Source organism: Tursiops truncatus, unplaced genomic scaffold (genome assembly GCF_011762595.2).
Source record: "Tursiops truncatus isolate mTurTru1 unplaced genomic scaffold, mTurTru1.mat.Y mat_scaffold_129_arrow_ctg1, whole genome shotgun sequence".
NCBI lineage: Eukaryota > Metazoa > Chordata > Mammalia > Artiodactyla > Delphinidae > Tursiops > Tursiops truncatus.
Window position 1 is genome coordinate 24,999 of NW_022983179.1, and position 14,714 is coordinate 39,712.

General features: G+C 47.9%; 1 protein-coding gene across 1 annotated transcript in view; it reads left to right on the top strand.

The window, feature by feature from the left end:
• The first annotated feature begins 3,293 nt into the window (after positions 1–3,293).
• TMEM185A (transmembrane protein 185A) overlaps positions 3,294–14,714 on the top strand; it is a 31,251-nt gene continuing 19,830 nt past the window's right edge. Inside the window, exon 1 of the mRNA XM_033850383.2 lies at positions 3,294–3,472. Coding sequence (XP_033706274.1) covers positions 3,435–3,472 — 38 coding nt within the window. The 5' untranslated portion in view covers positions 3,294–3,434. The remainder of the gene's footprint in view (positions 3,473–14,714) is intronic.

The following is a 14,714-nucleotide window of genomic DNA, read 5'->3' on the forward strand; positions in this document are numbered from 1 at the left end:
TTCCCTTCCTCCTGGGAAGCTTGCTCCAGGAGAGGCGCTCATCCACCCGCTCCCAGGCCCCAGTGACAAGACGGCCAGTGGGGCCTTGAGACGCCCCTGTCTCCCTCTTGTCTCGGCAGCTGCAGTTTGCAAGTCCCGAGGGAAGCCTCCCCAGTGAGGGGTGGCCCCTTCTGGGCTCTGGAGGAAGATGGGGGCAGCTGCAATCCAAGCAGAACCAAAGATCCTACTGCCTCAGTCCCTTCCACTGCACCCCAGCCCCTCCCCCAGCTCCTCGGGCCCCCAGACACAGCCCCTGTGTTCTGCCACACCCCCTGCCAGGCTCCAACCACCTGCCAGGGAGCTTTCAGTACCAGAAAGACGGCACACTTAGCAAGTGAAGCTAAAGTAGCCAGAAACAAGGCCCCTCTACGGAAGCTCTGGGGGGAGGCACCTTGTAAGTGGAGTCTTGGGAACTCCAGGGACTCCAGGGATTTTCTCATTGGTGGCATTAAGGGTGTAGCCTTTCAGGAGCTCAGAGTGGAGACTTTCAGGTCCAGAGAGGGTCAGCCTGTAGCCACAGGCTCCCGGCTGAAGAAGCTGTCAAGCTGGTCCCCCAGGAACCCTGGGGTAGGCCCCCCGGCATGGCCAGGGATTGGCTCCCAGCTGTCCCTCCCTCCAGTGGAGCGGCGGTGAAGCTGGTCTAAGTCCTCTAATTCCATGCCCCCTCCACTCTGCTGCTGCAGTGGCCTGGGGGCGGAGCCCTGGCAGCGCGGAGCCCTGGGCCCCAGCCACTTCCTCCCCTGACCCAGTTCCTCCATGACCAGACTGTCTGAAGGCAGCAGAATTCTCTCCTTTCAGGGCCCTGCTCTTCAGAAGCCCACCCTCCACCCCATCACATTGGAGTCAATATGAATGTTGAATTGGACGAGCCACCAACTGCTTTCTGGCTTATCTGGGGCTCATGCCTTTTCAATCCAGAGCCATTTCATGCCTTTGTATGAAGATTGTTGGGAATCTCTAAGTAAGGTGGCCCTGAAATTTGGTGGCCAGTCCGGGTTAGCTAGAGATGATGAGGGTGTCATCCTATGCATGGCTCAGGGTCTTTCCTCAATGTTCAGGTCCCTCATGGGTCTGTCCACACAGGCCAGGGAAGCTTTGGGCCACTGCCCAGGGTGGTACATTGAGCAAGTGGTCTGAGGTGGGCAGCAGATGGGCAGTGGGGTCTTTTGTACTTGTTGGAGAGAGGACAAGAGGGAAGCCTGGATGTTCTGATTCTTATTTCCATGGGAGCACCAGGAGAGGACATGGCTGGGCCACCAGTAAAGCTGAGGCAGTCTAGGTTCATCCACTTCTCGAAGGTTGAGGATGGGAAGCCTTGGGTCGTCCAATTCTTCCCATATGTCCTCGTGGACAGGCCTCTATGCTCCCTTGGCAATTTGGCTTGTCAGAGCAAAACAATACATTGACAGTTGGCCTGGTCATCTCAGGTTGAGGGGGTACTGCGGGCTTGCAGAGCAGTGGGTCAGCTCTGGGACCCCCTGGGACCTCACCAAAGTAGTGCCTGCCCTTGAGGCTCCGGACCCTGAGCAGCCCGCCTGGTCTCTGTCTGTGAAGCTCTTGAAAGGGCAACAGTGTCTGTTATTCAAGTGTCTGAACTGACAAACAATCTCACTCTTAATGCCTATTTGGGGTGAGGCCACCAGTAATTAAGGTGGTGCTGGCCAATCTGGTCACTGGCAAGTACCTCTTTTTTGCAGAGTATGGGCTGCAGGTTCGGCAGGACGCCAAGTCCTACATCCTTAGTAGCTGGGCAGCTCAGGGCACATTATACAAGCTTCTCTATGCCTCAGCTTTCTCTTCTGTATTTGTATGTTCATTGGGAACCTCCTCAGGGGTACACACCAGACTCCACTTGGAGGATGGGCAGGGGAGCTAGACCAAAACTCTGGGACAGGGTTCTGGTGCTTCAGCAGCTAACAAACTTGATTCAGGTTATTCATCCTTAGAAACAGCTCATATAATAATACCCACTCCCCGGTGGGTTTGGGAAACCTAATTACTACTTGTGAAATGTTTGCAGGTTCACAGAAGAAAGGTGATACCATCATGGCAAAGTATGACTACCATAATCGTGATCTTCTCAAGCTGCCCCGAGGGCTAAGTCCTATAAAATTGCCGTTTGTGAAATTCTGCTATTGTTACAAAGTGCAGCTATTATCCATAATGATACAGAGTAATGTCTAAGGTATTGCTGTGCTCATGGAAAACTCTTAAATCAGGCGAAGTGAAGAAGGTAGACCAGGCCACCTGCCGTGAGCTTGTCCTGCTCTCTAATTCCAAAAGTAAACAGAATCCTTGAGGAGGTAGGCCCCTGAAGAAGCACCAGATAGCAACAGCATTCTCTGAGCACCTAGCGTGCACCAGGCAGTGTGTTATGCACGCTAGCTCATTGAATCTTCCCAACAAGTTTAGGAAGTAGACTTTATCATCTCCATTTTGCAGAGGAGAAAAAATGAGGCTCAAAGATGTTGACTTGCCCACAGAAAACGAACCTGGCAGTTATAAATAGCATGGCTTAGAGTGGAGAAAGAGCTGGGCCGGGTGGGAGGTGACCAGAGAGTCTGGGCAGGAGGCAAAGAGTCTCTGAACTAGGTTAGCAAAGCGAGGATGGCTTCCACATTTCCAGTTTGGGCACCCCTACCCTCACCCCCGCCAACCCAGTGAACAGGTCCGCTGCCAACGGAGAGAGGCAACCGAGGAGGGGAAGGCGGTAGGGAGGGCAGATGACTGGTGCAGGGTAGCCTGAGCTTGGGACTGCCAGCATATCTCCACGCGCTGGCCTGGGCCTTGGGAGGGAAGTTGGGACGCAGTCACTGACAGATTTGACAGGTGAAGGCCTGGGAGGAGATGGCCAAAATGCAACGTGTCACCCGGGGCCACTAGCCCCAAGGCTCAGTTCTCGCTGGAGAACCTCCAGAAGGCAGCGCGGGCCAAGGTGACAGGTGTCCGTGAAGCCCTCCTCGCGGGACTCGCCGGCGACGCGCTCGCTCCCCGCAGGCCTGCGCCGAGTCAGCGATCCCGCTCGGCTCTCCGCGCCCTACCCCGGCTTCCCGGTCCCTCCAGCCTCCGTCGCCCCCGCCGTCTCCTCCTCCGGGCGCGGAGCCGAGGGCCGGGGCCTCCGCGCACTGTGAGCCGGGAAAGCGGCATCGCGCGCCGCTCGCTGCACTGCTCGGGCCTGCCGGGCGGGGCTCGGGGCGCATGCGCGGCGGCCTACGGAAGCCCGGAAGGAGGGGTGGGAAGTGCGGCTCAGGTTTCTCAGGGCGGCGGCGGCGGCGGCGGCGTCGGCAACTGGGACGCGGCTCGCGCTGGCACCATGAACCCGCTGTAACGTGCAGGCTGCGCGGCGCGGGGGGCGGGGGGAGGAGGAGGAGGACGGCGCGGTGAAGTTCTCCGCCATGAACCTGAGGGGCCTCTTCCAGGACTTCAACCCGAGGTGAGGCGTCGCCCGCACGGCTCGGGGAGGCACGGCGTCCGGGATGCTGTGGCGGGCGGCGGGGCCTGCCCGAGCCTCCCCGGAAAACCGATCGGCCTCGGCGCCGGCCCGCTGCCTCCTCCCGCGCCCGCTGCCTTCAGCCCCCGGCCCGCCGCCCCATCTAGAACCTCCCGGCCGCGGTCCCCGCCCCGCGGGAACCCCGCGCCTCTCCGCTTGCCCTCCCTCCCTCGTCGCTGTCCCAACTTCCCTCTCTCAGCTCCATCTTCTGGCACCCGCTGCCTGCCATGCGTTCCCCGCGCCAGGGCCGGTTCACTTGACTCGACACCCCTACCCACCACCCCAGCTGTTTCCTACAGTTCCTCCAAGCCCTTGAGGTTTCCCTTGGACGTATGCCCATCCCTCGCTTGTTTGCTTCTTTGTGGAACTGATGTCTGAAACACTGTTGAATCCTTGGAGTCCGTGTCAGGGTATGGCAGGACCTTACATAACGCTTTTGGGGGGTAAACCTGACAATTTTCCGTACACGTTTTCTCATCGGTCTTGACTGTAAGTTTATTTGCAGGAAGCAGATATTGCTGTCCTGTTTCCCAGATGGGGACTAGCCAGTGGACTGGAGGGAAGGAACACTGGCTAAGGAATCGAGCGTCTGTCCTTGGACTTGACCAAGTGTTCTGTAACTCTCTTACCTCCCCAGGCTGTGAACTCCCTAAAGCAGAGACCGTCTCCTGCTCAAATCTCTATTCCCCGCAGCTCCCACTGTGTCTGACACATAGTAGGCACTTATCAAATGTTTGTGGAACTAAACTGAACCTAAAGACCTGGATTGGAGAGCAGGCCGTATGTAACTGGGGGATCCTCTGCTCATCTGAAAAATAAGGAGTTGGCCTAGCTGATCTCCGAAGTCCACTGCTCTGTGAAGGGAGTGCCTAGCTCCCTTATTTGGTGGTGGAAGGCACGCACTCAATAAACCTTTCCTATGCCAGGTCCCATGCCGTCTGCTTCAGCTGCTGAGAGGGCCCAGCGTGAGGGTGGAGAAGGGCAGGCCAACAGATGATTGACAGCACAGTGCAGTGTTGTGCTATGGGAGCCCAGTGGAGACCACCTTCCAGGCTGCTTGTGGGGCATGTCTTGGGAGAGAGAGAGAGGATGAGTGTGTGTGTGTGTGTGTGTGTGTGTGTGTGTGTGTGTTGGGAGTGCAGCCTCCTTAGGGACGCTGACATTTTAAGGTTCGAGCCATTGTGACTTACTGGGTGCTCTTATTGCTCTTTGAGCACTACCGAGTTCATGTTCTGTTTAGTCTGGAGGGCCAGTGTCCCCATCACAGTGCAGTCATTATCACTGTTGGCCTTGAAGGCGCTCTGCATAGAGGAGCTTGTTGAGAGCAGGTAACTGAGAACTGACTGCAGCGCCTTCCTCTGCTGTTCCTAGGGGTTAGGATTGGTCTCCAGGGTAGCAGGGCTGGTGCCGGAGTTGGATAGGCCTTGTGTATCTACATTGTTTGACGATGGTGATAAGAAAGATAAGTAAAAGCTGAATTGTTTTGTGTCCTTGGGCCACTCACTTATCTGTCTGTTTTATAGGCAGAATGAGTATAATCTCTCAGCAGGATAGAGAGGCCAAATTAATGATTGATTGCAAAGCGCTTTACAAGTAGAAAGTTCCAGGACAACTTTGCAAGGTGACAGATCATTCGGAAGCCACAAAGAGCACTTGCTGAAACAAAATAGTGCTGCCCGGATAGCATCCTTAACCGTTTTTTCCTGTAGTAGCTTCTTTCTGCCCCCCCGCCGCCCCGCCCCCGGAAATTGGCACAGGAAAATGACAATTAAATACCAGGTATCTAAACAGGTTTATAGTCAACATCAACGTACTTATCAACCCTTTAATTCTATTGGGATTGAGATGCACATCTCCCTGAAAAGTTTGAAGATCTTTTATAGGATGCCATTTTCGTTTTCATTTTCCTGATGCCGTGTTGAGTCAGTGGGAGAGAGCCGTGTTTCCTCACAGTGGGGACTCCTGAGACGGTGGCCAGCTGATGTCGGCAGGTGCCAGTTCTCAGCTGGTGGTGTGTCATGTCTTGTGGGCACACCTCGTTTTCGACATTGTTCTTTAGTTTTTGCTCCATGCTGAGGAGGACCTTCCAGACAGCTCGAAGAGCAAACCGAGGGCTGGAGACAGGAGGAAACCTTGTGCCAGGGCCTCAAACCCTGATGCTGCTTCCTCGCTCCCCGCCTGGAATTCAGAGCCAGTTCAACACCTCCCTCCTAGCCCAGCACCTTAGCACATACTGTTCTCTTTGCCGGGAGTGTTTCCCTCTCTCTCCTCTCCTCCTTACCTTGTTAGCTTCTGTTTCTCCTTGAGATCTCAGCTCACTTGTTGCTTGCCGAGGGCAGCTTTTCTGACTTCCCCGCCCAGCGCACTGCGCCCTGTTTGTACAGTCTGCGTAGTGTGCTGTGTTCCTCCATCTTACACTCATCTGTACCCTTGTTTGACTAATGCGTGTCTCCCCTATGAAACTCTAAGCTCCATGGGGGCAGGGCCATGACTCTGCGTGTTATGGTACCCTGCATATCTGGAGTAGTACCTGGCTCAAAAAGTATTTGTGGGATGGATGGATGAATGAATGAATGAACGAACGACTCACTCTCCAGAGTCACTGCCTTCCTCGTGGTCTGCGGCCTGGTTCTCTTTCCTCTCACCTTCTTCCCTCCTTCAGGATGCAGCCATTCCATTGGCGAGCTGGGAACACCACGACACTAAGCAGACCACGGCTGCCTTGACTCTGTGGCTTGTGTATGTCTCAGGAATAGTCACTGTCACGGTTTGGTGGGCCCCAAGGCATGGGCCATGGCTCCAGATCTCCTTTCCAACCTTTTGATCTTGGGAGTCTGAATCCGCTGCTGTATTGCCAAGGCTCTGGAAAACTACACTGACAGAGAATGATTCACAGCTGTCAACACTCAGATGCCTATTTCCATCTGGCTCAGAACTGGTTGATCATGAGCTTCTTTTTAGTTACATAGGTTAAGGCTTGCTGAAACAGACACCCCGGACCCACCAAGTCCTTCCCTGAATGCCCAAGGCTTCCTAACAGCTAGCGAGCCCTACCTATTGAATAGGCAAACTCCTAGAAGTATACGGAATTGACAAACTTGGATCGTGAGGTGTTCCTGGGAGCTAGAGATCTGGGAGTAGGTGGCATTAAGCCGGCACCCTGTCCGCACCACGGAGCCTTGGGAGTCTCTGCTGCCTTGTGCAGTTGCTGGCTCAGAGAAGGCCCTTCAGCCCTGGTAGCCAGGCAGTGCTCGAAGGCTGTGAGAACTCTGCTAGAACTTCTGAGTCAGCCGCAGTGAGCTCCAGATGGAGTGTGGTGCATCCCGCAGGTGTCCTGGACGGGGACAAAGGCTGAGGAGCGCTGCTCTGAGCATTCCGTCGTGTGGGGATGGGGTCCTGAGGTCAGTAGCATTTAGAAGCTTCCATATGCTGCAACATCTAAAGCCATTCTGGAGTCTGTGTGAGTGATCTTGTCTCTTATTTGAAGTCTGGAAACATGAATGTGATTGCGGGTAATTAACAACAGGCAGCTACCTGACCTTTAAGAGGCGTTTGTAAAGTATATGTAAAGCATTACTTCATCACACATCTCCCTGGTACCTACTGTGTGCCAGAGATGTGCCGGGTGCCCGAAGTGCAGGAGTGAATGGGACGTGGTCCCTGCCCGCTCGAGCCCGGCGGACGAAGCAGAAATGGAAACATTAAAATTCAACACGGGACAAGGCGTTCCAGGCACAAGAACCAAAGAACCAAATGCTGCGGGAACACAAGGGGCAGAGCCACTAATTCTGTCTAGCGTGGACAGGGAAGGTTCCACAGCTCGATTCTGAAGCATATAGTTATAGGCTTTTGTCAGACAAGAGGGCAGGAAAGGCATCTTAGAAGGGACAAAGTATGCAGAGGCGCGGGGTCATGGGAGGGCCTGGTGTGTTAAGACAGTGCTGCAAGGTCAGTGTGGTAGGGGCATTGCGGGCAACGCTTGTCACGTGACTTAGAAATACTACGCGTAGTGTTAACAATTACTGTAAATGTTTTTGACACATTACTGTTTTTTTTTTAAAGCAGGCTCCAGACCCATCAATAGTGAGTGTATGTTGGTACTGTTAATGAACTCTTCACCACCAACTGTCTGTTTATCTGTCATTCTGTCACCTCAAACTACCTATAGTAAGAAAAGCTTGTTGATTATACTGAGGTTATTAATAATAGCTATGACTTCTGGGACACCTACCACGTGCCAGGCACAGTATCACTGCTCTGCACCCATTATCTTGAACCTTCACAACAGCCCTCTGAGTTCGATATCAGCCTTGTTTTGCAGAGTCTTAGCTTGTGAATTCCCTGAAGTCACACAGGCGGTGAGGGGCCAAGTCAGGAGTCGAACAAGTTGGTTTCCTTCTGAAACCTGTGCTCTTTCCGGTATTCATATGCCCCCCTTCTGATTTAGTAGCATCTGCCCACCCCAGCCATGGCATAGGAGGTCCGACATACTAAGGAGCCTTCTGTTTATGAGTTGTGATTAAGCAAAGCAAACCTTGTATTCGAGCTTACGCATCTAAATGAGTATTATCTTTCAAAGAAGTTACTTAGGGAAAAGGTAAATATATACCTACTCCATTGCTCATACCCCTTGTTACTCATTTGAAATTTCCTTGGAAGCAAATCCTGTAAGAAAATCCGTCTCATTGCTTTATAATCATATATCATTTTTTAACCAAAATAGTGCTGCCTAGTTTGATCACACATCCTATCCACTAAACTTGGCTCTGACTGACTTTTGGCCGTTTCCAAAAATCCACTCTCAGTGAAGATTTGGCACCACTGGGGGTATTCAAATGAACGGACCGCAGGCTCTCAAGGCGATTCCAGGAGGAAAGCTCCAAAGATGGTTTGAGCAAGGAAGTGGAATTAGTGCATTGTCTCCCAGGGGGACTGTTTAAAGGAGACATGTCTCATTTGAATGCAGAATTTCTGGTTTCGAAACTATCATTCCCATTACTTACTTACACGTCTCATTTGAATGCAGAGTTTCTGGTTTCAAAAATGTCATTCCCATTACTGGCTAATTACACGCATGTTTTTCTTGGCTGTGAGTTCTTTGGAGGCCAGGATGGTGAGGTGTTCGAGAAATGTGCTGAGTGAGTGGATGTTGAGTACAGATAGACGTGAGCCATGGGGGAACTCTGTTGTAGGGGAGAGACAGTGGACTGAGGGATTTTAGGTAGTTTCCTAGGACTTCGGGAGTGAAGCTTCCCAGTATTGAGCTTGGGGTTTCTAATTGCGTTGCCTGATCATAGGCCATGCCTGTGCGAGGAGACTAGAATTCAAGATGAAAGCCTTCAACTCTGGAGACAGGCTCTTTATAACTGACAATTCGTAGTTTGTCACCTATGACCTAATAGTGAGAAAAATGATGGCTAAATGAGATTGTCATAACTTTTCTCTTTTGTAATACTAGTAGCAGCTAAAATGGGTAAAATCCATCATTTACACAGGGCTCTCATATCCCCTTATCTCCATGAGTGGATATAGGAGCAACCCGATGAGGAGAGAGTGACCCACGCACAACCACACAGCTGGGAAACAGTTCCCACAGGCCTGGGCTCTGTCTAGTCCTCCTCAAGAGTGATTTGTTTTTATTTGGCTTTTGTACTTTCTTGTCAGTCAATGACTTTAAATTTTGTTCATAAGGTTCTGCTCAGTGTAAGAGGTGCAGTTCCTTTGAAACGTTGGGAGAGTGGCAATTAGCAGTTTGTCAGTTGGAGCTATTCTCTAAAGTTGTAGACAGAGAGGCGCTCACAGGGATGGTCACCCAGACCATGTGTGCGTGCATGTGTGCCTGCTCCAGTTAAAGCCAGCGGCTTCCACTGGAGAAAACTGATGGGTCTAAAAAGAGTCCAGCTGCATTCTTTTGACTTGCGGAAAACAAGATAATAGAACGTTTATACGCACAGTGTCATCTCTTTACTAGGTATATTCCCTCCCTCCCTAAATCCTTTTTCCCTTCCCCCCAAGGTGGAGAGAGGGAATTTGAGGTTCCAGCAGAAAGCTCTGTGTACATTTCAGAGAGGATACTAGCTTTGTAGTTTGACCCACGTGACACCACTCAGTGATCTTGTACTGGCATTACAGACTCAGATGAAAGTGGGGTAAATTCCCTTTTAAGGTGTAATTGGAAAAGTGAAATTAAGGAAGCAGTGGTTTGATGCCAGAATATCCATTGGAACCTCCATTTGCTGATTTGTGGAGAATTCAGCAGTCTGTTTCTATACTTGGATTCTGGTCTGAATGTTTCTTGAAAAGTAACTCATAGTAGTTTAGGCTTTTTTTATTTTTATTTAAATTTTTTTTTTATATTTGGAGCTTTTTATCACTTTTTTTTCTCTACAGTTATCATGGTTTATTTTATTTTCTTTATTTTTTTGGGTTGCACTGGGTCTTCATTGCTGTGTGCGGGCTTTCTCTAGTTGTGGCGAGCGGGGGCTACTCTCCTTTGCGGTGCGAGGGCTTCTCATTGTGGTGGCTTCTCGTTGCGGAGCATGGGCTCTAGGTGTGTGGGCTTCACTAGTTGCAGCACGCGGGCTTCAGTAGTTGTGGCTCGCAGGCTTCAGTAGTTGTGGCTCGCGGGCTCTAGAGTGCAGGCTCAGTAGTTGCGGCGCACAGGCTTATTTGCTCCGTGGCACGTGGGATCTTCCCGGACCAGGGCTCGAACCCGTGTCCCCTGCATTGGCAGGTGGGTTCTTAACCACTGCACCACTGGGAAGTCCCAGGTTAGGCAATTTTCAGTCTATTTTGTCAGTTTATTATGACTTGTGTAGAATTTCTGCCTCCAGTCTCTACCAACTACAATCTACCTTACACACTCTTCTCTACCTTCTGTCACTCTTTTGCTCAGAAAATCTTCAGTGGCCCCCTATTGCCTAGTAATAAATTCTAAGGACTTTACCTTGATATTCAAATCCCCCATTCTACCTTTCCCTTGTTTCCTCTGGTGCCTTTTCTCCTGTCTCCCCAGCACTCCCCACCCCAAGATTTACAGAACGTACTCCACGTGTTCTAGTCTCCTGGGGTACAAAATACTGTCTCATGCTTTAAAGAATCGTCTTCCCTTTTTCTGGAATTCCCTATCCCCAGACCCCACCTCCTTTCCCAGCTCTCCCAGGGAAATGAACCTTCCATGTCCCAGTTTGCCATGATATATAGTTGCTTGATCCCCCTCTCCTCCTCTTAGTCTTTGAGCATCTTCGGGGCAGAGACTGTTTCTTTCCCACACGCTCAAACAGTTTTTAAAGTTTTAAGTTAGATTTGTGTGTATTTTGTATTGATGCCCCATGATCCTTTTTTTCCCTCTGGAAAAATTCTGTACACATGTAAAGAAAGTATCTTTTGTTTGCTTTGACAGAACCATGCTATTTTTATCTACTCTAGCGTTCATTTCCATAATTTCCTTAGGAACTTTGTCTGCTTTATCTGTCATGATTTAACAGTAGCATGTAGAAGCCCACAATGTATATTGGTATATTTGTACAAGAAATATTGTCAGATTATTTCCATATTCTATGGTCATGTTGTTAGATTTTCATTATTTAGATTTTCTTTATTAGTCATTTTAATGCTTTTTGTTTTGAAGTCTAATTGATCAAATTACTGTCCTAGTAAACTGCTTCTCTTGTCCTTACTCAGTCACAATAAACCTGTGTCATCTCCTTTCTTCTAATTGGTTTGACTTTTTTTTTTTTTTGCGGTACGCGGGCCTCTCACTGTTGTGGCCTCTCCCGTTGCGGAGCACAGGCTCCGGACGCACAGGCTCAGCGGCCAGGGCTCACGGGCCCAGCCGCTCCGCAGCATGTGGGATCTTCCCGGACCGGGGCAAGAACCCGTGTCCCCAGCATCAGCAGGTGGCCTCTCAACCACTGCGCCACCAGGGAAGCCCTATTTCTAGTTTTTTAAAGAGCTTCCATACTGTTCCACAAAGTGGCTCTGTCAATTTACATTAGATAGATTAATAGATAGGCCAGGTTTATTGAAGTATGTTTAACATGCAGTAAATTTTACCGTTTTTTAGTGCACAGTCCTATGAGTTTTGATAAACCCATTCACTTGTGTAAGCACCACCCAAAGACAGAGATATAGAAAAGTTCTGTCACTGCAAAATCTTCCCTCGTGTGCTTTTGTAGTCATCCTTTCCCCCAACACAGCCACGGGTAATCACGGGTGATCTGTTTTCTGTATCTATACTTTTGCCTTTTCCACAATGTCACATAAGTGGAGTCACACAGTGTGTTGTGTTTTCAGTCTGAGTTATTTTACTTAGTATAGTGCATTTGAGGTTATCCATGTTGTTGCATGCATCCCTAGTTTGTTCCTTTTTCCTGCTGATTAGTATTCCATTTGAATAGACATACCTCAGTTGGTTTAACCATTCAGCAGTTTTTGGACACTTGGGTTGTTTCCAGTGGCTATTATAAATAAAGCTGCTTTGAACATTTGAACACAAGTCTTTGTGTGGACATATGTTTTCCTTTTTCTTAAGTAAATACCTAGGTATGGGATTGCTGGGCTGTAGAGTAAGGGTATACTTAACTTTATGAGAAACTACCAAAGTGCTTTCTAAAGTGGCTACACTGCATTCCTACCAGCAATATATGAGGGTTCCATTTGCTCTACCTCCTTAGCAACGATTGTCATATGCTGTGAGGGTAAGAGTCTAGGTTCATTTTTCCCATCTGTCCAGTTGTTTCAGCACCATTTATAGAAGCCCAATTGTTTCTCTATTGAATTGCCTTGGCACCTTTTCCCATGTATGTACAGGCATGTTTTTGGACTCTATTCTGTTCTCTGTGTCTCTCCTGATGCTAATCCTACATTGTCTTGATTACTGTAGCTCTATAGTGAGCCATGAAAACATGCAGTATAAGTATAGTTTCTCCAACTTTGTTCTTTCTCACAATTGTTCTGCCCATTTGAGGTCTTTTGCATTTTCATATAATTTTTAGAGCGAGTATGTCAGTTTCTGCAGAAGAGGCTGCTTGGATTTTCATTGGCATTGCACTGAATCTTTTTTTTATATATATTTATAGCAGCTTTATTCATAGTTGCCAAAACTTGGAAGCAACCAAGATGTCCCTCAAAGGGTGAATGGATAAATAAACTGTGGTTTATTATTTATTCCAGTGGAATCTTGTTTAACACTAAAAGGAAATGAGCTATCAAGCCATAAAAAGACATGGTGGAAGCTTAAATGCATACAGGCACACCTCGTTTTATTGCGCTTTACTTTATTGCGCCTTGCTTTATTGTGTTTTTTTTCTTCCAGTTTCATTGGAATATAGGTGACATACAGCACTGTGTAAGCTTAGGTACAGCATATCGATTTGACTTACATACATCATGAAATTATTACCACAGTAAGTTTAGTGACCATTAATCATCTCATATAGATACAAAAGAAAAGAAAAAGAAAAAATATATTTTTCATTGCGGTGAGGACTCTTAGGATGTACTCTCTTAACAACTTTCATGTGTAACATATGGCAGTGTTAATTACATTTATCATGTTGTAAAATACCTGTCTAATACTTATTTATCTTATAACAGGAAGTTTCTACCTTTTGACTGACTTCATCCAATTCCCCCTCCCCTAACCCCGACCTCTGGTAACCACAAATCTAATCTCTTTTTCTATCGGTTTGTTTGTTTTTGAGGTATAATTGACCTACAAGATTATGTTAGTTCCTGGTGTACAACATAGTGATTCTATATTTCTATACATTCTTAAATGATCACCACAATAAGTCTAGTTACCATCTGTCACTATTCAAAGATATTATATTATTTTTGACTATATTCCCCACACTGTACATTTCATACCCATGACTCATTTATTTTGTAGCTGGAAGTTGTACTTCTTAATCTCCCTCACTTATTTCTCTCCTCCTTTCCTCTCCTCCCCTCTGGCAACCACCTGTTTATTTTCTGTATCTATGACTCTGTTTTGTTATGTTTGTTAATTTGCTTTTTTAGAGTCCACATATAAATGCACTTATACAGTATTTGTCCTTCTCTGTCTGACTCATTTCACTTAGCATAATACCATGTAGGTTCATCCATGTTGTCACAAATGACAAGATTTCATTCTTTTTTGTGGCTGAGTAATATTTCATTACACACACACACACACACACACACACACACACACACTCCACATCTTTTTTAAACATTCATCTATCAGTGGGCACTTAGGGTGCCTCTATATCTTAGCTACTGTAAATAAGGCTGCAGTGAACATAGGGGTACATATATCTTTTTGAATTGGTGTTTTTGTTTTCTTCAGATAAATCTCCAGGAGTGGAATTGCTGGATCACATGGTAGTTCTATTTTTCATTTTTTGAGAAACCTCTATACCATTTTCCATAGTGGTTGCACCAATTTATGTTCCTGCCAACAGTGCACAGGGGTTCCCTTTTCTTCACATCCTCACCAACACTTGTTATCTGTTGTCTTTTTTTTAATAATAGCCATTCTGACAGTGTAAGATGTTATCAAACTAGACTACTTTCTCATACCATATACAGAAATGATTAAAGACTTAAATGGATTAAAGACTTAAATGTAAGACCTGAAACCATAAAAATCCTAGAAGAAGACATAGGCAGTATGCTCTTTGACATCAGTCTTAGCAATATTTTTTTGGATATGTCTCCTCAGGCAGGAGAAACAAAAGCAAAAATGGGACTACATGCATTGAATCTTTTGAATAATCTGATGAGTATGGTAGGCTAAATAATGTCCCTCAAAGATACCTACTTCCTAATCCATGGAACCTGTGTATATTAGCTTCTGTGGCAAAAAGGTGAATATTATCTTATATGGCAAAAGATGTAATTAAGTTAAAGATCTTGAGATGGGGAGAGTATTCTGGATTATCCAGGCAGGCCCTAAATGCATTCATGGGTTTCCATATAAGAGGGAGGCAGAAGGAGATACTATTAGGAGGAGAAGGCAATGCGATTGAGGCAGAGAAAGAGATTTGAAGATGCTGCCCTTCTGATTTTGATGATGGAGGAAGGGGCCCAAGGTAGTGCAAGGAATGCAGCTCTAGAAACTTGAAAAGGCAAGGAATGGATTCTCTCCTAGTCTCTGGAGACATGGCTCTGCTGACACCTTAGTTTTAATGTAGTGAAC